General features: G+C 36.5%; 2 protein-coding genes across 2 annotated transcripts; both read left to right on the top strand.

The window, feature by feature from the left end:
- The first annotated feature begins 14231 nt into the window (after positions 1-14231).
- On the top strand, positions 14232-14870 carry LOC131158464 (late embryogenesis abundant protein At1g64065-like). Its single transcript, XM_058113333.1, has one exon. It carries the CDS (start codon positions 14232-14234, stop codon positions 14868-14870), a length of 639 nt encoding a protein of 212 aa, XP_057969316.1.
- Positions 14871-20084: 5214 nt separating this feature from the next.
- LOC131158463 (late embryogenesis abundant protein At1g64065-like) lies at positions 20085-20723 on the top strand. The gene has a single exon (XM_058113332.1). It carries the CDS (start codon positions 20085-20087, stop codon positions 20721-20723), a length of 639 nt encoding a protein of 212 aa, XP_057969315.1.
- Positions 20724-24727: the final 4004 nt, after the last annotated feature.

Genomic DNA, 24727 nt, shown 5'->3' with positions numbered 1-24727 from the left:
TCTAAGCAGCGGAAACACAAATCATACAACCATTCACATATATATTATACAATACCAGAATCCAGTATATATAGACCATAGTCATACAAAAATACCCCTCCAGCATCATCTACCCAAAAATATACACAACTCTATCAAAAACTCACCCTATAACCAGGGTAATCAGAATACTTTCTATCCGCGAGCTTGATCTACTCGCCTAACTAGCTCACCTGAAAAATGTTAAAGTAATGGGGTGATTCGATGCTCAGTAAGTGGAAATATGCTATTACTAGTGTGTGGCAACTAAGTTAAGAGTACTTTTAAATAGTAACTGAACTGTAATGCAACAAATAATATGTAAAGCATATCTTTCTTTCATAATTTAAAATATACTATATCGTCTGTATTTTCTACTTTTCATATTGATAATATCATATTATACTCATCATATACTGTAAAACTGTATACGTATACATAACTGTGCTTTATTCCTAGGTCTCTATACGTCATGATTTGACCCCTCATGATAGGGTTGTGTGGCCCGTAGGGGGACTTCATCTGGTCGGCCCTCTAGATAAGTCAATATACTCTACACTACCTCAGCCCAGCCAAATTATATCCACTCCTAGGCTCGGGACTGGCTACTACCTCGTCAAATCGGCCCCCTCCACCTAGTGAATTGGGGGCTGCATACTCTCTGAGCACAGCTGATGGTACCCACACACTATCTGAGATATGTGGTTGCACTCTATCTGTATGTAGCAACGGTACCATGCTCTGTATTCTATATCTGTACTATATCTATCTGTAATCTTTCCACGAGGATCTGATACTATATATATATATACTCTTTTACTGTTTTCATCATGTTTCCAAAATTACCATAACGCTATCTTTCTGTACTGTAAATACTGTAATCTCTGTCTACAGTATCTGTAGCATCTTGATGCTACCTCTGTATATCTATTTGTATACTCTATCTATATACTCTGTCTATATACTCTGTATGTTATGGTAATAGGAAACATGGCATGCTATAACACTATACATATTGTTCTATATAAAACTATAATATATATATATATATATATATATATATATATATCTGTTCCATGAAACTATTCGTATAAACGCTGTATATGCATGTAAATTTCTTGGTATAATCTCTGTGAATATATATTTATATCTGTATATTTTGTATAACTCCATATACTGAGAAAAACTATATAAACTATATATATTGTTTATATTTGTGCATTCAGTATAGTATGATACATTATAAAAGTTGTATAAATTTTTCATCACATGAAAATCTACTCAGGCCACACAAGCATTTAAACTCATATTCTGTAAATACTGTATAATAAATTGGTATAAATATGTGTCTATGAAATCTCTATTAACATCATGAAAACTCCTAACATAGTATATTTCCCTTACCTTAACTCTAAAAAGTCCCTATGAAATTCTGGCTTTATACCCGCAGGGTTCCTAACTCAACATCCTGAAAACACAATCCCCCAGAACAAAATATTAGTATTTTCTTACCTACAACATTTCTCATAACTGAGGGAAAGACAAATACTGAATAAAATGCCTTATCCTGAGATTGGGACGAAATCCAACCCAACTTTTCAACGATCAGCTCCAGCAGACTTGCAAAGAATTTCGCCAGGAGCATCATGGTAGCCTCAGATCTTCGATCCGGTGAGAAACAGGCCTAGAAACGAAGAGAGAAGTAAGAGAGGGTTGTAAAGAGAGAGAGGGAGGCGCTGAATATGATAAAAATCCCAATTTCCCACTATTTATAGGGCCAGATTCGTCGACGAGACACATCACTTCGTCGACGAATCCTTAGTAAATTTGTCGACGAATCCCTGTATTTGTCGATGAAATTCAGAGTAGCCCAAATCCGTCTCTCGGTATTTTCTCATCGACGAACCCCTGTATTCGTCAATAAGTCCAGGCAATTCCTTGAAAGTATTATTATTATTATTATCTCCAAAATGCAATATCGTCGATGAAACCTACTGCCTTCTTCCATTTCTGTTTTCATTTTTCCTCTCTCTTTAATATTTAAATATCAATATTTCCCTGGTTGTTACATTCTCTCCTCCTTATAAAATTTTATCCTCGAAATTTACTATCTATATCCCCATCTATACGCTTCATCATTCTGTAAAGGAAAAAGGGGCTACTTATATTATTACCTGCCTCACTTGTAGCGGAGGAATACCGTGGTTACATTTATGTTCTGAAAGATTACACATATAAAACTAAAAACTATCTACTAACTAAAATCAATACATGTACCTGCAAAAGAAACCTATCTAACTATTATACTTTACCTGAATACCTCTTTACCTCTTGGAACAACTGCGGGTATCTCTGTCTAATCTGCTCCTCAAGTACCCAAGAAGCTTCTTCTATAGCATGATTCCTCCACAAAACTTTGACTAACTGTATTTCTTTAGTGTATAAAGTCTGAACCTTTCTATCCAAAATCTATGCTAGTACCTCTTCATATGCCAATGAATCCTTAAGCTTTATCTTTGCATAGCTAATGATGTGGGATGGGTCTGGGACGTATTTCCGTAACATGGCAACATGAAACACATCATGAATACGAGCCAAAGCTGGCGACAAAGCTAGCCTGTAGGCAACTGACCCTATTCTCTCAAGTATCTCAAAAGGGCCAATATACCTAGGGCTCAACTTGCCCTTCTTTCCAAATCTCATAACTCCTTTCAGAGGAGCTATCTTCAAAAATACTCGATCTCCCACATCAAATTCCAACTCTCGGCGGTGAGTGTCTAGATAACTTTTCTGCCGACTCTATGCTGTATTAATTCTTTCTCTAATTAATCAGACTTTGTCGGATGCCTGCTATATTATCTCGGGACCCAAAACTCGCCTTTCACCTACTGCATCCCAGAAAAGAGGAGAACGACATCTCCTGCCATATAAAGCCTCGTATGGAGCCATGTCGATACTAGCCTGATAGCTATTATTATAAGCAAATTCAACAAACGGCATAAACTAGATCCAATTGCCTCCAAAATCAAGAACACAAGCACGAAGCATATCCTCTAGTGTATGAATCGTCCTCTCAGTTTGACCATCTGTATGGGGATGAAAAGCAGTGCTAAAAGCTAACTGCATACCCATAGCCTCTTGGAAACTTTTCCAGAATCGTGAAGTAAACCGAGGATCTCGGTCCGAGACTATGGATACTAGTACTCCATGAACACGAACTATCTCCTAAACATATATCTCTGCCAATATATCCATGGAATAACCGCTTTTAATAGGGATGAAATGGGTGGTCTTCGTCAGACGATTTACAACCACCCAAATCACATTCTGTCCCTGTCGTACTAGTGGTAACCCCTTAACGAAGTCCATCGAAACGTGGTTCCATTTCCATTCTGGAATGAACAATAGCTGCAAATGTCCTACCGGTCTCTAGTGCTCAACTTTAACCTCTTGACACGTTAAGCATTGCTGAACAAATTCGGCTATCCCCCTCTTCATTCCACTCCACCAGAAATACTCTCGTAGGTCCCTGTACATTTTAGTACTGCTGAGATGGACCGTGTATAGGGATCTGTGAGCTTCCTCCAATATAGTTCTCCTAATCTCCGTATCTGCAAGAACACATAGCCTAGTACAGAATTGTAGTGCTCCATCATCTGATATGCTGAACTCCTCACCCTGACCATCACGTACTCTAGTCATCACTGCTGCCAACTCTACATAATCACCTTGAGCTGCTTTAATTCTCTCGTAAAGTGTAGGCTAAACCACTAGACTAGCAATAACTGCCTGAGGACTCTCATCCACTAATTCTATACTGAGCCTCTCCAAATCCACTAGAATTGAGTGTTGAATCTCCATAACTACTAGTACGAATCCCCCTGATTTCCTACTTAGAGCATCTGCCACTACATTTGCTTTTCCTGGGTGGTAACTAATCGTGCAATCATAATCTTTAATAAGTTATGGCCACCTTCTTTGCCTCATATTCAACTCTTTCTGAGTAAAGAAATATTTCAAACTCTTATGATCTGTGAAAATCTCACACTTTCCACCATATAAATAATGCCTCCAAATCTTGAGAGCATACACCACTGCAGCAAGCTCTAAATCATGGACAAGATAATTCTTCTCATATTCTTTAAACTGCCTAGATGCATATGCAATAACTCTGCTGTGCTGCATCAACGCGCATCCAAGACCCTTCAAAGAGGCGTCACTGTATATTACAAAATCGTCCTCCCCTGATGGAATAGCCAGTACTGGAGCTGAAACTAACCGTTGCTTTAACTCTTGAAAATTCTGCTCACAGTCATTCGTCCATTCAAATTTTACATTTTCCTCCTAAGTCGTGTTAATGGACCTGATAGCCTGGAAAAACCATCCACAAAGCGTCGATAATAACTTGCTAACCCCAGAAAACTCCTGACTTCCTGAACATTTCTCGGCCTCTCCCAATTCACCATTGCCTCTATTTTACTCGGATCAACTGATACTCCTGCTTCTGAGATCACATGGCCGAGAAAAGTAACCTGCCTTAACCAAAACTCTCATTTCTTGAATTTCGCATATAATTGCCCTTAATACCTGCAACACCAATCTCAAATGATGCTCGTGCTCCTCAAAACCCCTTGAGTAAACTAGTATATCATCAATAAACACAACCACAAACTGGTCCAAATACTGGTGGAACACCCGATTCATTAAATCCATGAAAACTGCTAATGCATTAGTCAACTCAAATGGCATTACTAAGAACTCGTAATGCCCATACCTGGTACGAAATGCGGTCTTCGAAATGTCCTCTGCTTTAACTTTCATCTGGTGGTAGCCTAATTGCAGATCAATTTTAAAATAAACCTAGGTCCCCTGGAGTTGATCAAATAAATCATTGATTCTAGGGAGAGGATATTTATTCTTAACTGTCAGTTTGTTTATCTCCCTTATAGACACCCTATTTTTACCCTAACCAAATAGAATAAGGGGTCCTTTCTCATTGTATTATTATTATTATTATTTTATTATCACTATTATTTCATTATTTCTTAGTCTACATCATTTCCTATAACTGCCAGAAAGTCAAAGACTCAATAAAAGACCTTACCCTGAATTTGGGATGAAATCCAACTTCGTTTTTTCGACGATCCACTCCGGCAAACTTGTAGAGGATTCCACCAGGAGCGTCGTGGTAGCTTCGGATCGTCGATTTGGTGACTGGTGGGGCTAGAAACGAAGAGAGAAGGGAGAGAGAGTCGTAGGAGAGAGAGAGAGGAAAGAGAGAGCGGCGAGAAAAATGATAAAAATCTTGGTTTTCCCATTTTTATACTGCCGGATTCGTCGACGAGTCCTTCATTAAATTCGTCGACGAAGCCCTGTATTTGTCGACGAAATTCAGGCCGCCTCAAAACCCCTCTTGGTACTTTCTCATCGACGAAGCCCTGTATTCGTCGATGAAATCCTTAAAGCCTTCGTCGACGAAACCCTGCGTTCGTCGACGAAGCTTGGCAATTTCCCGCAACTATAATTATTTAATATTATCTCCAAAATGCAATGTCGTCGATGAACGCTGTCTACGGCCTCCTTCTATTTATGTATCTATTTTCTCTCCCTCTTATTATTAAAAGGTTATTATTCTTCGGGTCACTACAGAACCACTAGACTGGCAATAACTGCCTTAGGACTCTCCTCCACCAATTCTATACTGAGCCTCTCCAAATCCACCAGAATTGAGTGTTAAATCTCCATAGCTGCCAATACGGGTCCCCCTGATTTCCTACCCAGAGCATCAACGACTACATTTGCTTTTCCTGGGTGGTAACTAATCGTGCAATCGTAGTCTTTAATAAGCTCTAGCCACCTTCTTTGCCTCATATTCAACTCTTTCTGGGTAAAGAAATATTTCAAACTCTTATGATCAGTGAAAATATCGCACTTTCCACCATATAAATAATGCCTCCAGATCTTGAGAGCATGCACCACTGCAGCAAGCTCTAAATCATGGACAAGATAATTCATTTCATATTCTTTAAGCTGCCTAGACGCATATGCAATAACCCTGCCGTGCTGCATCAACATGCATCCAAGACCCTTCAAAGAGGCCTCACTGTATATTACAAAACTGTCCTCCCTTGATGGAATAGCCAGTACTAGAGTTGAAACTAACCGCTGCTTTAACTCTTGAAAACTTTGCTCACAGTCATTAGTTCATTCAAATTTTACATTTTTTCTCGTAAGTCGTGTTAATGGACCTGATAGCTTGGAGAAACCATCCACAAAGCGTCGGTAATAACCTACTAACCCCAGAAAACTCCTGACTTCCTGATCATTTCCCGGCCTCTCCCAATTCACCACTTCCTCTATTTTGCTTGGATTAACTGATACACCTGCTTTTGAGATCATGTGGCCAAGAAATGTGACTTGCCTTAACCAAAACTCACATTTCTTGAATTTTGCATATAATTTCTTTTCCCTTAATACATGCAACACCAGTCTCAAATGATGCTCGTGGTCCTCAAAATTCCTCGAGTAGACCAGTATATCATCAATAAACACAACCACGAACTTGTCCAAATACTAGTGGAACACCCGATTCATCAAATCCATGAAAATCGCTGGTGCATTAGTCAACCCAAATGGCATCACTAAAAACTCGTAATGCCCATACCAGGTACGAAATGCGGTCTTCAAAATGTCTTCTGCTTTAACTTTCACCTGGTGGTAACCTGATTGCAGATCAATCTTAGAGTAAACCTAGGTCCCCTGGAGCTGATCAAATAAATCATTGATCCTAGGGAGAGGATATTTATTCTTGACTTTCAATTTATTTATCTCCCTATAATCGATGCACAATCTCATGGTTCCATATTTCTTTTTCACGAACAGAACTGGCGTTCCCCAGAAGGACACACTGGGCCTGATAAAACCTTTATCCAGTAATTCCTGTAGTTGATCTTTCAGTTCTTTCAACTCGACTGGTGTCATACGGTACGGTGCTTTAGATACTGGTGCAGATCCCAGCAACAAGTCTATAGTGAACTCAATCTCATGATCTGGTGGTAAACCAGGCAATTCTTCTAGAAATACATCTGGGAATTCCCTCACTACTGGTATATCAGCTTGTCTCAATTCTTCTTTTGGCAATTTTTTTATGTATGTGACATACCCCTGGCAACCACCCTGTAACAATCTCTTCACCTGAATAGCCAACACTAGCTATGGTGAGGCACGTACACGTGAACCCATAAATCTAAACTCTGACTCGGCCAGGGGTCTAAAAATTACTTCTTTCATATGACAATCAATATTTGTGTGATAAGTTGCTAACCAATCCATGCCCAGTATCACATCAAACCCCTGCATATCTAGGACCACAAGATCGGCTAATAGCACTCTCTCCTGAATACTTACTGGAAAATTTCGAAGTACCCTCCTACATCTAACCACAGATCCCATCGGCGTACCCACAGACAGTTCTACATCTAGTAGCTGAGTCTCTACCCCAATTATTCTGACATACCCCGCCGATATAAAGGAATGAGTGGCACATGTATAAAAAAAAATAACAACAATTGTATATGGTAGAGCAGTAAGGGTACCTATAACCATGTCTCCAGCTGTTTCAACGTCTCTCGGTGTCAACGCATAGACCCTCGCCAGCGCAGTGTTTCTCTGCTGACCTCCGCGGGGTGCTTGGCTCCTCGAAATGGCCTAGGAACCTGTAAATAACCTGGTGTCATCTGACAGGATCGAGCCATATGACCAGGTCTCCCACAGTGGTAGCAAACATTCTCCCAATTTCGACATTCACCTGGGTGTCTCCATCTACATCTGTTACAAATGGCGGGAAGATGACTACCCTAAGATCCACCTTGCTCTACCATCTATCTCTGACCTCCGCTAGATCTACCTCCCCTCCAAGGGCCTCAGTTGAGACCCTCATGAAAGCTTGAAGGTGCAGTCCTCTTCTTCTGACTCTATGTCTCAATCTCTTTCGGTAAACTTTCCTTTGCTATAATGGCACTGTCAACCAATTCTGTAAAATCCTGGATCATCAGTACCACCACCTGCCTATAGATATCTCGCCTCAAATTTCTCTCGAACATTCTGGCCTTCTTTACTTCATCGGGGACGATATATGGGGAGAAACGCGAGAGCTTGATAAATCTTGTCGCGTACTACTGGACTGTCATCGACCCCTTGGACAGGCTCAGGAACTCTTAAATTCGGGCCTCTCTAACTGAAGCAGGATAATACCTATCAAAGAATATATCCCTAAAACGGGCCCAGGTCATCGATACTGGAGTTGTCCTCTGCTCTTCCAACAGTTTAGTGGTTGTCCACCATCTCTCTGCCTCCCCTGCCAATCTATATGTAGCGTACATAACTCTCTGCTCGTCAGTGCAGTGAAGTACTGTCAGAATCTTCTCTAACTCTTGCACCCAGTTCTTCGCAACTGCAAGATCGGTCGCTCTAGAAAAAGCTGGCGAATTCATCTTCATAAACTTCTCTATGGTACATCCCTAAGCTGAGGATGGACCTCCCTGCTCTCTAGAGGTCCGTGCTATCTCAGCCATAATTTGCTGAGCCACACTATGTAGCACAGCATCTGAATCCCCACCTATTGCGCCAGAAGGACCAACTCCATCATCCCCAGGCGTGAGCGCTATTGCCTCCTGGGTCCATCCTGCAAACACATAGAACGCCATATCAAAATTCTATTTTCCTACAGACCCAACTTATTCAACTAAAACTTCAAATCCTTTATTAACTATCCCTCCTGCTCGTAACCCCAAAATCCACTCCTGCACCCCAAACACATGACTCATCGACAGTTTACTATGGTTTTCCTTGAATCGTCACCTCAGGAAAAACACAGAAACAATTACGAAATCCCGTATCCGGACCACAGAACAAAACCTCAAATATTTTTCCTATATTCTGGTATTACTTTCTGCTGCACTCTAGAGTCTACAAAACCTAGCAATCTAGGCTCTGATACCAAAATGTAGCATCCTCAAAATTTTCACCATTTTTTTTTCTAATAATAAATTACTCCAACACCTGCATGTAATGGGCATACCTATGCAGCGGAAAAACATAAATCACATAACCACACACACATGTATATACAATACCAGAATTTAGTATTTTCAACCATAGCTGGGACCTGATCTGGCTGACCTGGGCATTCGCGTACCACATGACCGAGTCTTCCACAGCGATAACATACCCCTCTACCTACCCAGCACTCCCCTAAATGACGTCTCCCGCACGTTTGACATACCGGTTAAGTCGACGTACCCTGATTCCCACGGGGTCCTGTCGTCAGCCGCTGATCTCTCCTATCTTGACCTCCTCTCCATAGAGCCCTACTGGAGTCAGCCTGAAAACTCTGAGGTGCAGGCCTATTCCTCTGATTCTGAGCCGCTATACCCCTTTGTATACCACTCTCAGTGATCGCAGCTCTGTCTACAACCTCCATAAATGTCTGAGCTCTGAAACCAATCACCTGCTCAAACAAGTTATGCCTCAATCCCTCTTCAAACTTCCTGACCTTTTTCTCTTCATCAGGTGCCAGATATGGAGCAAAACGTGACAACTCAATAAATCGAGCCGCATACTGGGATACAGTCATCTGCCCCTGTATTAGATGCATAAACTCTGCTGCAAACGATAGCAGGGAAATACCGCTGGAAGAACAGCTCCTTAAATCGGTCCCACGTCACTGGAACTAGAACCGGCCTCTGCTCCTCTATCAGACGCGCTAATCTCCACCAGCGCTTCGTCTCCCCTGTCAGTTTGAACACCGTAAACACTACCTTCTGCTTATCTGTGCAAGGAAGCACAGCCAATGTCTCTTCAATGTCCTGGATCCAATTCTCAACTATAATAGGGTCATCTCCTCCAGCAAAGGATGGGGACTTCATCCGTGTAAACTGCTTGATCAAGCAACCACACTCTCCAGTGCTCCTAGCCATCTCCGCCATCACCTTCTGGGTGACGCTGCGCAGAACGACATCCATATTGGCACCTCCCACACTAGAAGGTCCTGTCCTGTCTCCTCTAGCATTCGTGTCGCTGCTCCCTGGGTCCATCCTGAAAAATAAAGAACACACTTAAGAACCTTATCTCCTACACAAACCTATCCTATACCAATTCAAAATCAACTACCTTCCCTAACCTTAACTCAACATCCGGTTCTGTCACCTAGACACACGACCCGACAATAGTTTACTATGGTTTTCCTGAAATCATCACCTTAGGAAAAACACAGAAACCACCACGGTAATCATGTACCCAGACCACAGAACGAACCTCAAATTCTTTCTTATACTCTGGTATTGCTTCTGCTGCACTCTAAAGTCTACAGAACCTAGTAACCTAGGCTTTGATACCAAATTGTAATGACCTGCTATTTAACTTTTATATATACTATAACATTTATAATGCTCTGATACCAAACTGGATTAATCCCAACCAATAACCTAGGCAGCGAGAAGCAGAATCAAATAACATAACCATATATAATTATATACAATACCAGAGTGCTAAAATGTTTACCAAAGTGTACATGTACAATTGTTCCCCAAAATACCCTCAACTGGGTTAGGGCTATACAAAAATATTCCAAAAACATACTCACTGTCTACTGACAGGGCAGTACTGAAGCCCCTCTATCTGCGAGCCTAGTCTGCTCGCCTACCTGGGTCACCTGAAAAATATTAAAGTAATGGGATGGGCCAACGCTCAGTAAGACCAAATATGCTATTGCTAGTGTGTGGCAAATGAGTTACAATACTATGAAAATCTGTTGTTATATAATCTTGTATAATTGAAACTGTAATTGCAATACAAGTAATATAAACCACTCTCCATTCCAGCTTGCTTAACATATCTATACTTTAGGTTTCTATTCAAAAATACTTCTAATGTACATAAGTATATTCTTTGTCTCTGTAAATTTGTATATACATAATAATAACTGAAAACTTCCCTGTGGATAATTGTGTGTCCTGATTTAACTCCCCATGACAGGGTTGTGCGGCCCGTAGGCGGGATCTACCCTGGCTACCCGACCAGGGTAAACCACCATACTCCCTCGGTCTGATCTGCCCTCCTCAACCCAAATCTGATGGGGAGTCTGTCCACGTCAAGGCGCTATACGATCGACCTACTATCACGTATTATCTAAATAGGTGATTACACTCTGAATTGAATATCTATAGCTACGGTAACGTGCTTTGTTGTATGTTCCAACAGGGTCTGATACTATATAATATATTTCTATATACAACTAACTGTTTTACCATGATTCTGTAATAACTGTATTAACTATGACACTGTAATAAACTGTAATTGTATCATCTGTATTTCTGAACTGAATTGTAATCTATAAGTCATGATACTGAAAACTATATAATCATGATATTCTATAATTATTATAAAACATAACCCTTGGCTGTATATTCTGTAAAACATATCCTGAAAATACTGTAAAACATGTTTCTTTACTATACCCATATTCTCAAGCCACACAGTAATTTTGAACTTATTATACATAAATGATAAATTGTATAAATTTCTATCGTGAATAATCATCTGATAAAAACGTATAGTTTATACTGAAACACAGTAAAATTGCCTAACATAGCATATATCTCTTACCTGACTCCTACTAAAATCCCCTACTGAAACGGGTCCTACACCTGCAGGGTTTCCTACTCGACACCCTGAAAATAATTTTCCCCAGAACAAAATGTCACTATTTTTACGTCTACAGCATTTTCTACGACTACTAGAAAGCCAAATTCCGAATGAAAGATCTTACCCTGGAATTAGGATGAATTCCAACTTTGCCCCAATGACGATCCGCTCCGGCAAACTTGAAGAGGACTCCGTCAGGAGCGTCGTGGTGGCCTCAGATCATCGATTTGGTGACTAACGAGGCCGAAATTGTAGAGAGATGGAGGAGAGACTGTATGAGAGAGAGAGAGAGAGAGAGAGAGAGAGAGAGAGAGAGAGAGAGAGAGAAGAGAGAAGCGCTGATTTTCTTTGATTAAAATGAGTTTAGGACTATTTATACTGCGGGCTTCGTCGACGAGCCACGTCATCTCGTCGACGAGTCCTTAAGTAATTTCATCGACGAACCTTACCTTTTGTCGACGAAATTCAGAGTAGCCCAAATTCTTCTACTGCCTCTTTCGGTTCTTGTTTCCATTTTCCTCCCTCTTTATTATTAAAATACTATTATTCTTCGGGTCACTACAAAGTTAGTGTTCACTCGTGTGTATCAAGACTATTCATGAACTCTTTCGGTGCTTACAATTGTAGAAAAAATCATTACTAACAAACATTAATGATAAATCTAAAACCGCAAAGTATTGTCTCTAGTAGAGTCGTCACTGATAATTACTAGTAGCAGCTTCCAAAAGCGTGACTAATAATTTGTTATTAGTGACAATGTTGCATGGTCACTAAAAAATAAGTGCTTATTCATTGATATGTGTCACAAAAAATACATCAATTATTTTATGTAGATATATACTATATTGTAATCTAGACCTATAAAATGCATAAAATATCTCAAATGCTTGTCACATGAAAAAAATTACTAAATAATATAAATTGATTTTTTTTTACAATTTGATTTATTTCTTAAGGGAATTTACTCTCATTTGAATTTAAAAAGAAATTGCGAAAAGTTGAATTGAAACAAATTAATGAACACCTTGAATGTAGACGTGAAGGCTAACAATTAAAGTGAGACTTGAGATTCTACAAAGAAAATATTTTTTTTTTACCACATCACGCGTTAAATACCACATGAAAACGAAATTTTCTTTTGACATATTTTTTACCGAGGTGTTTTCTATGTGTATTATTTTCAATGAACTTGTATTTCAAGGTATGAATCTAGGCAGATCTTTAAGTATTTGTTTTCGCTCAATTAATACTATTGATTTTAATTAAATAATTATGTAAAAAGGATAGGATAAAAGTCTTTGCAATATGGTAATTTAGGATTTGAGTCAATGACATATGTGAATGTTCTAGTGTCCTTATAACTTTCATTCTACGGACAATCCGTTTTAACTGCATATTATTTTATAGTTGGTCTTATTATTATGCTTTTTTAGTTTATGCTTGTAGTCATAGATTCAAAAAAATAAAAAAATCTACTAAATTATAAAAGAATACTGTCCACTTAAGGGTTTTCAATTATGTACGGACTAAAAAATAAATAGCTTTCATATTAAAATCTCAAAATACCCCTTTTCAAACTATATGGGCACATTGTCTTGGACTCAAAATAGCCCTTTGGACCTTTCATCTACTTCAAGTAAAAGTAGTACCCTTACAACATTGCAACAAAATATTAAAATTCAAATTAAAAATTTTAATGAACCAATTTTTTTTTATTACATAGGAACTCCAGCCACCAACGAACCTTCGGACCACTTGGTGCGACACTGAACCTACGGATCAGCGTCCTTCGCCCCCAGGTCTCACTAATCAAGGCAAAGTATGGAATGCAGATATGATTTCTGTGTATTAGTTGGACGTTCGGCCAACCCGACCCTTGGGACACATTTCCATTACCATCCACAGTCCCCACTGAAGGAGAACTCTCACCATCCACGGTCCCCGCTACCTCATAGAGTAAACTCTCACCATCCACAAGTACCGCTGGCTCCGTAAGTATATCTACCTGAAATTGAACCCCCGATGCTCCTTCTTACTTGCTGATGCCTTTCCACCGCATCATATCCGTGGGGGCAACCAAAAGTTTTTATTTTTTAATAAAGGTGTGTGTGCGCGCGTGTATATATATATATATATATATATATAAATATATAAAGTTTATATAAGATATATATTATTATTAATTATTCTAAGACTATAAGATATACCTCCTAAGGGTAGCTATGCACAAAATGTAATCATTAAAGTAAGACTTCTTAATACTATATAATTTAAATATTCTGATAACAGTACGCGTTCAAGTATAAAATAAAAATGTCACATTTTAATGCATTTCTAGGAAGGTGCATGTTTTATTTTTGCGCGTTTTTCTCACTGAGCACGAGTATAAATACACAGATAAGGGATTACACCCACTCAAGCTACAAGCAATTTTCCCATCCTCAATTCATTTTGAGAAGAAAAGGCAAGGGAAAATTTTTACAAATTTCTTATTTCTCTTTCGAGAAGAAATGGCAGGATACTCTCAACAAGCGCATCCTCTCCCACTAGGGCAGCCACGAAGTGACCAAGAGGTAGGCATTCTGCAGTCCAAGGAGCTCCAACGCAGGAAAAACCTTAAACGGGTGGCATATATTGTTGCCTTTGTGGTATTTCAAACCGCAATCATCTTGCTATTTGCACTTGTTGTCATGCGCATTAGAGCCCCCAAGGTCAAGCTAAGCAATCTCAAGATTGGCGAAATCTCCATTACCAACACCATGAGTTTGCCATCTTTCAACATGAGTTTTACCACTAGAATCACGATAAAAAACACAAACTTTGGAAATTACAAATTTGAAATCAGTAATGTCACGTTCACGTACAAGGGTATACTTGTGGGGCATGCCATCATTCCCAAGGGGCAAGCAAGGTTTCGTTCTACTAAAAAAATTGAGGTAACAGCAGATGTGAACTCTAATGGGGTCTTCAACAGCTTAGAGCTTAGAAATGACATTGAATCGGGGATTTTGAGGCTTGAGGGTCGGGCCAAGTTAAGTGGAAAGGTGCAGTTGATGATGGTGATGAAGAAGAAGAAGTCTACTGAAATGAATTGCGCCATGTCAATTAATTTGCCATCAAAGATAATTAGAGATTTGAGCTGCATGTGACAAAAATATGGCTCTTGAGTGGTTAATTTAATGGTTTTCCTACGTATGTATACAGTTTGTGATTGATTTGTATTTGTTGCTTATTTCAGCCGATGTATTTTCTCTTAATTATGTTTTTACTCTATGACTAAAAGGTGCATCATTTTTTTTTTTATTTTGTAAATATTTTCTATTATTGTTTCAATTGATGTTGTTTGTTCTTGGTATCTATATCTTTACATAGACTAATCCATTGTTTGTAAATATAAATCTTTATCACTAATCCATAGTTTACTAATAACCACATATAACTCTTTATTTGGTGTCTACTTTTTAACATCATAAAATATTGTTGACCAACATTAACAAAATTTAATTAAATTATAGAAATAGAAAAATAAAAAATAAATTAATTTTATAAATATATTAAATAAATTTTTATATTGTACATACATCACATGCATTATTAGTCTAGTTTTCCTTCAAAGAAAATATTTGTTTCATGCGCAAATGAATTTCGATTTTTCATCATCTCATTCCACCCTTTAATATTACCACGACCCTCTTTTCATCAACCAAATGAAGATGTCATTATTTTGTTTCCAAATGGGTCTCCTCAATTTTTTAGGCTTATACTATACACCAACAATTATTTTGTTGAATGACATCCATTTGCAAAAGCAAATTAATATTTAGCCCACTTTTTACTTTTTTTTTATATGAAAATTAGATTTTTTTAATATAAAAATGTTAAATTAAAGAAAAAATATTATATTTTTGTAAATGAAAATGCACGTAATAATATGACTGGACAAATTAATTATTCTCATCTTTTCACACTATACTTGAATAATGTTTTAATATTAAAAAAACATTTGATCCACTGAAACAAATATATTTTCAAGAAATGACATTTTCAGAATCTCCATTTGGAAAATGGGATGTCTGCTTCGTGCAATATTTCAAAAAAGAAAACTTAATTCTGCAATATTTTCAAAATCTTCATTTTTGTTTGGTTCACGCCATAAGATTCTCATGTGATTCAACATGAGAAACTTTATAGACATTTAAAAAAAAAAAATAGTGCCATTATAAAATTGGCTTTTGTACAAAATAATTACATTTCGGTAAAATAAAAACCGACTAATAATAGGATCCAAATTATATTTATATCCGAAACATTTTAGTCATCATAAATTTATATATATATATAATCCATTTAATGAAATAAATTGGCAGGGAGGGAAATATGTTGCCAAAATTTCAACCATTATATATTATCATAACATAATAATATTAATTTTGAGCCTTATTTAAATCTTTCTTTCTTTAACCCATACCCCTAGCCTACATTACGGTCCAAATGAAAGTCCTAACTAGATTGGTACATATTGTTGTCTTGAATGATTTTTCAGACTCAATGTTGAGTCTAAACTATGTAATGACCTAATCCTTAAAAGGTACGTAGGCAGCTTGTTCAAATAACTCGGTCAATATTTTGCAAAGCGCCTCAACTCAAATTGGGGCAGAAAATGTTATTATGGGATAGGATTTTTGGGCCTTAGTTTCCCTCTTCTTCTGAAAACCTGTATCCCTAAGCCTACGTTTCGTCCTGAGTCTTAAAGACCATCTTAAAATCAAAACATAGATTGAACTTAACTAAACTAAAGGCAACAGTTAAATGAGAGATTTCCAATGGTTTCATAGCAGAATAAAACAGAAGAGAAGAAGTGGCCCTTGATAAAATTGGGGCAGTTGGTAAAAAGAAAGAATCAGTCATTCAGTTTAATACATTAACATCAACATCATATGTCTTTTGAATACTGGCATGAATTTTCCCTGTAATAGCATTGAAACATGGTAAAACATTTATTTGTGTGGGTGACCTATTGACTTAGCAAATTGATGTCATAATTGCATAATCATTTAAAAAAAAAAAAAACCTTCTTACTCTTCAAAACTTTAAAAGATGATGGATAGTCAAAGGGTTTCAGAATCATCAATAGTTTCTATAAAGAAGATCCCTGTGGAGAAAGAGCAGTCTAACTAGGGTAAATGTCATGTCAGGTTTCAGAGATCTGCTTATTCAAGAAGAATCTAACAACAGGGCCAAGATCAGTGGCAAATAAATTCAATTGAGGCAAATTCCGATTTTAGTTTCAGTGGGACCCATTCAAGCACCTTCTTATCAAATTGGAATATGAAAACAGGGCCAAGATCAGTTAAAGATCCATTCAACTAGGGCAGATTTGGTGATTGAGTTTCATTTGAACCAAGTCAACCACCTCCATTAAGAAAATTGGGCCAAGATCAGTTATAAATCCATTTAGTTAAAGCAGGTTTTGGGTTGCGTTTCAGGGGAACCAATTCAGAGACAACATAGCCAATATCATAGATTGAGTTATTGATTACAGGCGCATTGGAAAAATGAAGTTCATGCATCATTATACATTTCATGCATTTCCTTGCATTTAAAAGAAGAAGAAGAAGAAGAAGAAGAAGAATACATACGTATCATATCATGCAACATGCATACATACCCCTATGTTCTGGTATCATATCAAACAACATGCATGCATCCCTGCATTCTAGCATCATAAGTAGCAACATGCATACACCACATAGCATCATTCGTTCACACTATCTTGTCATCCTTGTCTAAGCAATCCATGTTTCACTAAAAAAAATTGGGGCAACTGACCTAGGTACAAATGGACCTATCTACTCCGAGACTGGGGCAACTGGCCCAGGTCTTAGTCAAGTCATCCACTCCGAAACTGGGGCAATTGACCCTAGCCCAAATTTTAGCATCCATTTTGAAACTGGCATACCAGCCTTTAGGACCAAATTAGGTCATCAAGCTCCTGGGATCCTATACCCGAACACTCATCTTCAATTCGACAATTCATCAGGCTCTCGGGATCCTATACTCGAGCATTCATCTTCAATTAGACAATTCATCAAGCTCTCGAGATCCTGCACTCGAGTAATCATTAGACTCCCAAGATCCTACACCTGAGTAGTCGCTTCCTAAGTCATCGGGATCCTATACCCAGCACAAGTGAAGGAGATGATTTCCATTCAAGGGGGGCAGTTAGAACTCACAAGTGAAGGGAAGATTGTTGAGAATTTCACTTGTAAGTTTGTCTCACTTTGAAAAAATAGAGTAGATGATAGATGCTTATATACATGGTTAGGCCCAAGACTTCATAGATTTAAGTTTTTAGGTCAAGTTAGTGCTCACTCATGTGTATCAAGACTATTCATGAACTCTTTCGGTGCTAACAATTGTAAAAAAAAAAAAAAAAAAATCATTACTAGCAAACATTAATGATAAATCTAAAACCACAAAGTATTGTCACTAATAGAGTCGTCACTAATAATTACTAGTAGTAGCTTCCAAAAGCGTAACTAATAATTTGTTATTAGTGACAATGTTGCATGGTCACTAAAAAATAAGCGCTTATTCATTGATATGTGTCATAGAAAATACATCAATTATTTTATATAGATATATACTATAATGTAATCTAGACCTATAAAATACATAAAATATCTCGAATGCTTGTCACGTGAAAAAAATTACTACATAATATAAATTGATTTTTTTTTCAATTTGATTTATTTATTAAGGAAATTCACTCTCATTTGAATTTAAAAAGAAATTGCGAAAAGTTGAATTGAAACAAATTAATGAACGCCTTGAATGTAGATGTGAAGGCTAACAATTAAAGTGAGACTTGAGATTCTACAATAGAAAATATTTTTTTTTTACCACATCACGCGTTAAATACCACATGAAAACGAAATTTTCTTTTGACATATTTTTTACCGAGGTATTTTCCATGCGTATTATTTTCAATGAACTTGTATTTCAAGGTGTCGATATTCAAGAATTGAATGCTAGGCTAGGAAGATCTTTAAGTATTTGTTTTCGCTCAATTAATACTATTGATTTTAATTAAATAATTATCTAAAAAGGATAGGATAAAAGTCTTTGCAATATGGTAATTTAGGGTTTGAGTTAATGACATATGTGAATGTTCTAGTGTCCTTATAACTTTCATTCCACGGACAATCCATTTTTAACTGCATATTATTTTATAGTTGGTCTTATTACGATGCTTTTTTAGTTTATGCTTGTAGTTATAGATTCAAAAATATATATATATATATATATATATATTTACTAAATTATAAAAGAATACTGTTCACTTAAGGGTTTTCAATTATGTACGGACTAAAAAATAAATAGCTTTCATATTAAAATCTCAAAATACCCCTTTTCAAACTATATGGGCACATTGTCTTGGACTCAAAATAGCCCTTTGGACCTTTCATCCACTCCAAGTAAAAGTAGTACCCTTACAATTGCAAAAAAATATTAAAATTCAAATTAAAAATTTTAATGAACCAATTTTTTTTTTATTACATAGGAACTCTAGCCACCAACGAACCCTTCGGACCCCCTGGTGTGGCACCAAACCTGCGGATCAGCGTCCTTCGCCCCCAAGTCTCACTGATTAGGGTAAAGTCTGGAGTGTGGATATGGCTTCTTTGCATCAGCTGGACGTTTGGCCAACCCAACCCCTAGGACACATTTCCATTACCATCCACGGTCCCCGCTGAAGGAGAACTCTCACCATCCACAGTCTCCGCTAGCTCATTGAGTAAACGCTTACCATCCACAAGTACCGCTAGTTCCATAAGTGTATCTACCTGGAATTGAACCTCCGATACTCCTTCTTACTTGCTCATGCCTTTCCACCGCATCATGTCCGTGGGGGCAACCAAAATTTTTTATTCTTTAATAAAGGTGTGTGTGTGCGTGTGTGTGTGTCTATATATATATATTAAAATATTATATATAAATATATAAAGTTTATATAAGATATATATTATTATTAATTATTCTAAGACTATAAGATATACCTCCTAAGGGTAGCTACGCACAAAATGTAATCATTAAAGTAAGACTTCTTAATACTATATAATTTAAATATTCTGATCATAGAACGCGTTCAGGTATAAAATAAAAATGTCACATTTTAATGCATTTCTAGGAAGGTGCATGTTTTATTTTTGCGTGTTTTTCTCACTGAGCACGAGTATAAATACACAGATAAGGGATTACACCCACTCAAGCTACAAGCAATTTTCCCATCCTCAATTCATTTTGAGAAGAAAAGGCAAGGGAAAATTTTTACAAATTTCTTATTTCTCTTTCGAGAAGAAATGGCAGGATACTCTCAACAAGCGCATCCTCTCCCACTAGGGCAGCCAAGAAGTGACCAAGAGGAAGGCATTGTGCAATCCAAGGAGCTTCAACGCAGGAAAAGCCTTAAACGGGTAGCATATATTGTTGCCTTTGTGGTATTTCAAACCGCAATCATCTTGCTATTTGCACTTGTTGTCATGCGCATTAGAGCCCCCAAGGTCAAGCTAAGCAATCTCAAGATTGGCGACATCTCCATTACCAACACCACGGGTTTGCCATCTTTCAACATGAGTTTCACCACTAGAATCACGATAAAAAACACAAACTTTGGAAATTACAAATTTGAAATCAGTAATGTCACGTTCACGTACAAGGGTATACTTGTGGGGCATGCCATCATTCCCAAGGGGCAAGCAAGGTTTCGTTCTACTAAAAAAATTGAGGTAACAGCAGATGTGAACTCTAATGGGGTCTTCAACAGCTTAGAGCTTAGAAATGACATTGAATCAGGGATTCTGAGGCTTGAGGGACGGGCTAAGTTAAGTGGAAAGGTGCAGTTGATGATGGTGATGAAGAAGAAGAAGTCTACTGAAATGAATTGCACCATGTCAATTGATTTGCCATCAAAGATAATCAGAGATTTGAGCTGCATGTGACAAAAATATGGCTCTTGAGTGGTTAATTTAATGGTTTTCCTACGTATGTATACAGTTTGTGATTGGTTTGTATTTGTTGCTTATTTCAGCCGATGTATTTTCTCTTAATTATGTTTTTACTCTATGACTAAAAGGTGCATCATTTTTTTTTTTTTTTTTTTTAAATATTTTCTATTATTGTTTCAATTGATGTTGTTTGTTCTTGGTATCTATATCTTTACATAGACTATTCCACTGTCTTCTTGTAAAGTATTAGTTGAATAGAAATAGTAATGATAATATATACAGGAAACTATTATGCATCTTACAACCAATTTATACCTACTTACATCAAGCATGTAAGTCTTTATCACTAATCCATAGTTTACTAATAACCACATATAACTCTTTATTGGGTGTCTACTTTTTAACATCATAAAATAATGTTGACCAACATTAATAAAATTTAATTAAATTATAGAAATAGAAAAATAAAAAATAAATTAATTTTATAAATATATTAAATATATTTTTATATTGTACATACATCACATGCACTATTAGTCTAGTTTTCCTTCAAAGAAAATATTTGTTTCATGCCCAAATGAATTTCAATTTTTCATCATCTCATTCCACCTTTTAACATTACCACTATCCTCTTTTCATCGACCAAATGAAGATGTCATTATCTTGTTTCCAAATGGATCTCCTCAATTTTTTAGGCTTATACTCTACACCAACAATTATTTTATTGAATGACATCCATTTGCAAATGCAAATTAATATTTAGCCCACTTTTTACTTTTTTTTATATGAAAATTAGATTTTTTTTATATAAAAATTTAAAATTAAAGAAAAAATATTATATTTTTGTAAATGAAAATGCACGTAATAATATGACTGGACAAATTAATTATTCTCATCTTTTCACATTATACTTGAATAATGTTTTAATATTAAAAAGACATTTGATTCATTGAATCAAATATATTTTCAAGAAATGACATTTTCATAATCTCCATTTGGAAAATGTGATGTCGTGCAATATTTCGAAAAAGAAAACTTAATTCTACAATATTTTCAAAATCTCCATTTTTGTTTGGTTCGCGCTATAAGATTCTCATGTGATTCAACATGAGAAACTTAATAGACATTTAAAAAAAAACAGTGCCATTATAAAATTGGCTTTTGTACAAAATAATTACATTTCGGTAAAATAAAAACCTACTAATAATAGGATCCAAATTATATTTATATCCTAAACATTTTAGTCATCATATATAATCCATTTAATGAAATAAATTGGCAGGGAGGGAAATATGTTGCCAAAATTTCAACCATTATATATTATCATAACATAATAATATTAATTTTACTTTTATTATTTTTATTTTTTAGTGTACTAGTTTATCATTATAAATATATTAATAGTGTGTAGCAATATTAAATTATAAAGGTGCTAATTAATAAGGATAATTTAATCTCAAAAATAAGATTTCTAAACTTCTTCATTAAGAGCATGATGATGATGATATTTTCATATTTTGGGTTAATGGCCAGAGGACTTTTAGTGACAACCTAAAGGACATGGTGAGGCTGTCACTGACAAGTGCCATGACCTCATCACAAGCTACTTTCATTTTTTAATTAGATATAGACATTTAGTGACAACGTAAACTTACATGGTGAGGCTGACAAGTGACATTACCTCATCACCAGCTACTTTCATTTTTTTAATTACATGTATAGTTTTAAAACCCTAGGTGACTAATTCTCAAAGTCTCCAACACCCAACAATTTCAACACGGTCCTTTGAATTTAATCATGTGACATATTAATATTATAAAAATATTTATTTTTGTAATAAAAAATAATTTATGATATGCAGTAAAATAAAAAATAAATAAAAACAAAGTACGATTCATGACAAAAGATTTTAATGAGTACTGTAAATATCCTATTTCATTCGATTATTATATTGTCAAACCTATAGACTTTTATTCTTTTTAATCATTGGTCTTTTGATGTCATCTAAGGTTTTCACTTAGATATATCTCGTTTTTGGTTCTTTCAACCTCACTGGGTTGAATTGAGTTTTAATTAGTTGAGTGTTTTATACAAAAATACATCATTTTATATGAAAACAAATTACAAATTGAAAATGAGTCCTTGGTCTTGGGTTGCTATGTTGGGCTTTCTACACCTGCACACAAAAGAGAGGGTGTAGTCTTTTCATCGACATTTAATCTCTTGAAAATCTTATTTTAAAAAAAAATTCAATGGGTTATGAGTAATAGCTCATAAGGGATGAGCCATAAGTAATGAGTAATATTTATAAACAATCCCTACATAAGTGATATTGATCATCTTATATTATTCATTCATTTTTTATATTATCTTAAGCAACAGAGATGACCCCCCAAAGGTTACCAAGAGTCTCCTAAATTTGAAGACCTGGATTGGACCAACAAGTCCAACCAAGACCAACCAAGATGAGTTCGATTTGTGTGAAAACTGTTGTGATTTTTAGTGATACATGCATAAGGAGAGAACATAGTGGAAAAATCATAATGCTGAGGAGCTGCAAGGAAACCATCGATGGTTTGGCTATGACCGTCGATGGTTTGGCAACTAAATTCAGACAATTTGCATTTTGTCTGAAACCATTGATGGTTTAACCTAATCCATTGACGGTTTGACTTGGGAACCCAATGCGGATTTTTGAATTTTGAAAGAGGGACGTTGTAACAACTCAAACCCATCAAGTGGGGCCCAGAGTGTTATGAGACCAATCACACGTCTCTGATACCATTCACGCAGCAGAACTATTTAAACAACCTCAAATCAAATACCAGAGTACTATATACATATATTCAACCCGTAAAGAAATATAACCAAATTCTCCATATTACATATCCTCAAAAGAAATTAAACATAGAACTGTACATATATCTTTTCTTCTAACCACTCACAAAAGTAGACCCTACCCCGGAACTTTCTAAGCTCGATCACCTAAAGACCTGAAAAGAATAATACATTACTGGGGTGAGACACCTCTTAGTAAGAAATAAAAAGTTATAACAGTGTGTGGCAGAAAGTGTAGTTCACACAAAAATAATCATCTATTATTCAATATTATTAGCACCAAAGAATCTGTATCATCAATCACATCACTGACTTCTGATAATCATACACACAACATAAATATTTTTAGTGATAATTCTAGAGAATAAGGAAGTTTACCTGCTCATACAAGTAGCTTCCCTCTACTCTGACACTAATGTTAGGGCACTCACATTACTCAGTAAGCTCTCGGGTTATGTATCCAGGAAAAGTCTCTGAGAATAGGGAAGATTACTCACCCATATAAGTAGCTTCCCTCTGCTATGGTACCCTAGAAAATTGTCAGGGCACTCGCCTTTCTCAGCAAGCCCTCGGGTGGAGAATTCAACTTCACCATAAATACTTATGTAATTAAAGTTACATACCTCTAATGCTAATCATTTCACAAAGATCCACGTATACACTCATATCACAACCCATCCACACATGATACACACATACTTCATTCACACCTACACAGGGTCCATAACCACACAGCAAATACAGTCCATACAAGACTCATATCCACAAAAGAATATCGTCCACACAGGACTCACAACCACACAGGTTTCTACACAAGCTTCCCAACCACAGAGGTCACAAATTCACACACACAACCTCGTTCATAGTAAATTGGTAAAACAAACTCTTCATTCCATTGTCAATGTTATACTCCCTTAATATAAATGCCCATATATCGATCTCCTCATACCACTGCCAATGTTATATAGCGATTTATATCAGGTACGATATAACAACCTCCTCATACCACTGCCAATGTTATATCGCAATTTACATAAATCATAGTACAATACACATCCATGGCATAACCAATCATCCAAGCACATCAACGCATTCACCACAGTATTCACAATCAAACAATATTCACAGCTGAACAATATCCACAATCAAGCAAAATTTAC

Source organism: Malania oleifera, chromosome 6, assembly GCF_029873635.1.
Source record: "Malania oleifera isolate guangnan ecotype guangnan chromosome 6, ASM2987363v1, whole genome shotgun sequence".
In the NCBI taxonomy this organism is placed as follows: Eukaryota; Viridiplantae; Streptophyta; class Magnoliopsida; order Santalales; family Ximeniaceae; genus Malania; species Malania oleifera.
The sequence above is the reverse complement of the archived record's forward strand: the minus strand, read 5'-3'. Positions and strand labels throughout refer to the sequence as shown.

Bases quoted from the DNA above. Each gene is read 5' to 3' on its own strand.
- LOC131158464 (XM_058113333.1), top strand. From the start codon at position 14,232: ATGGCAGGATACTCTCAACAAGCGCATCCTCTCCCACTAGGGCAGCCA.
- LOC131158463 (XM_058113332.1), top strand. From the start codon at position 20,085: ATGGCAGGATACTCTCAACAAGCGCATCCTCTCCCACTAGGGCAGCCA.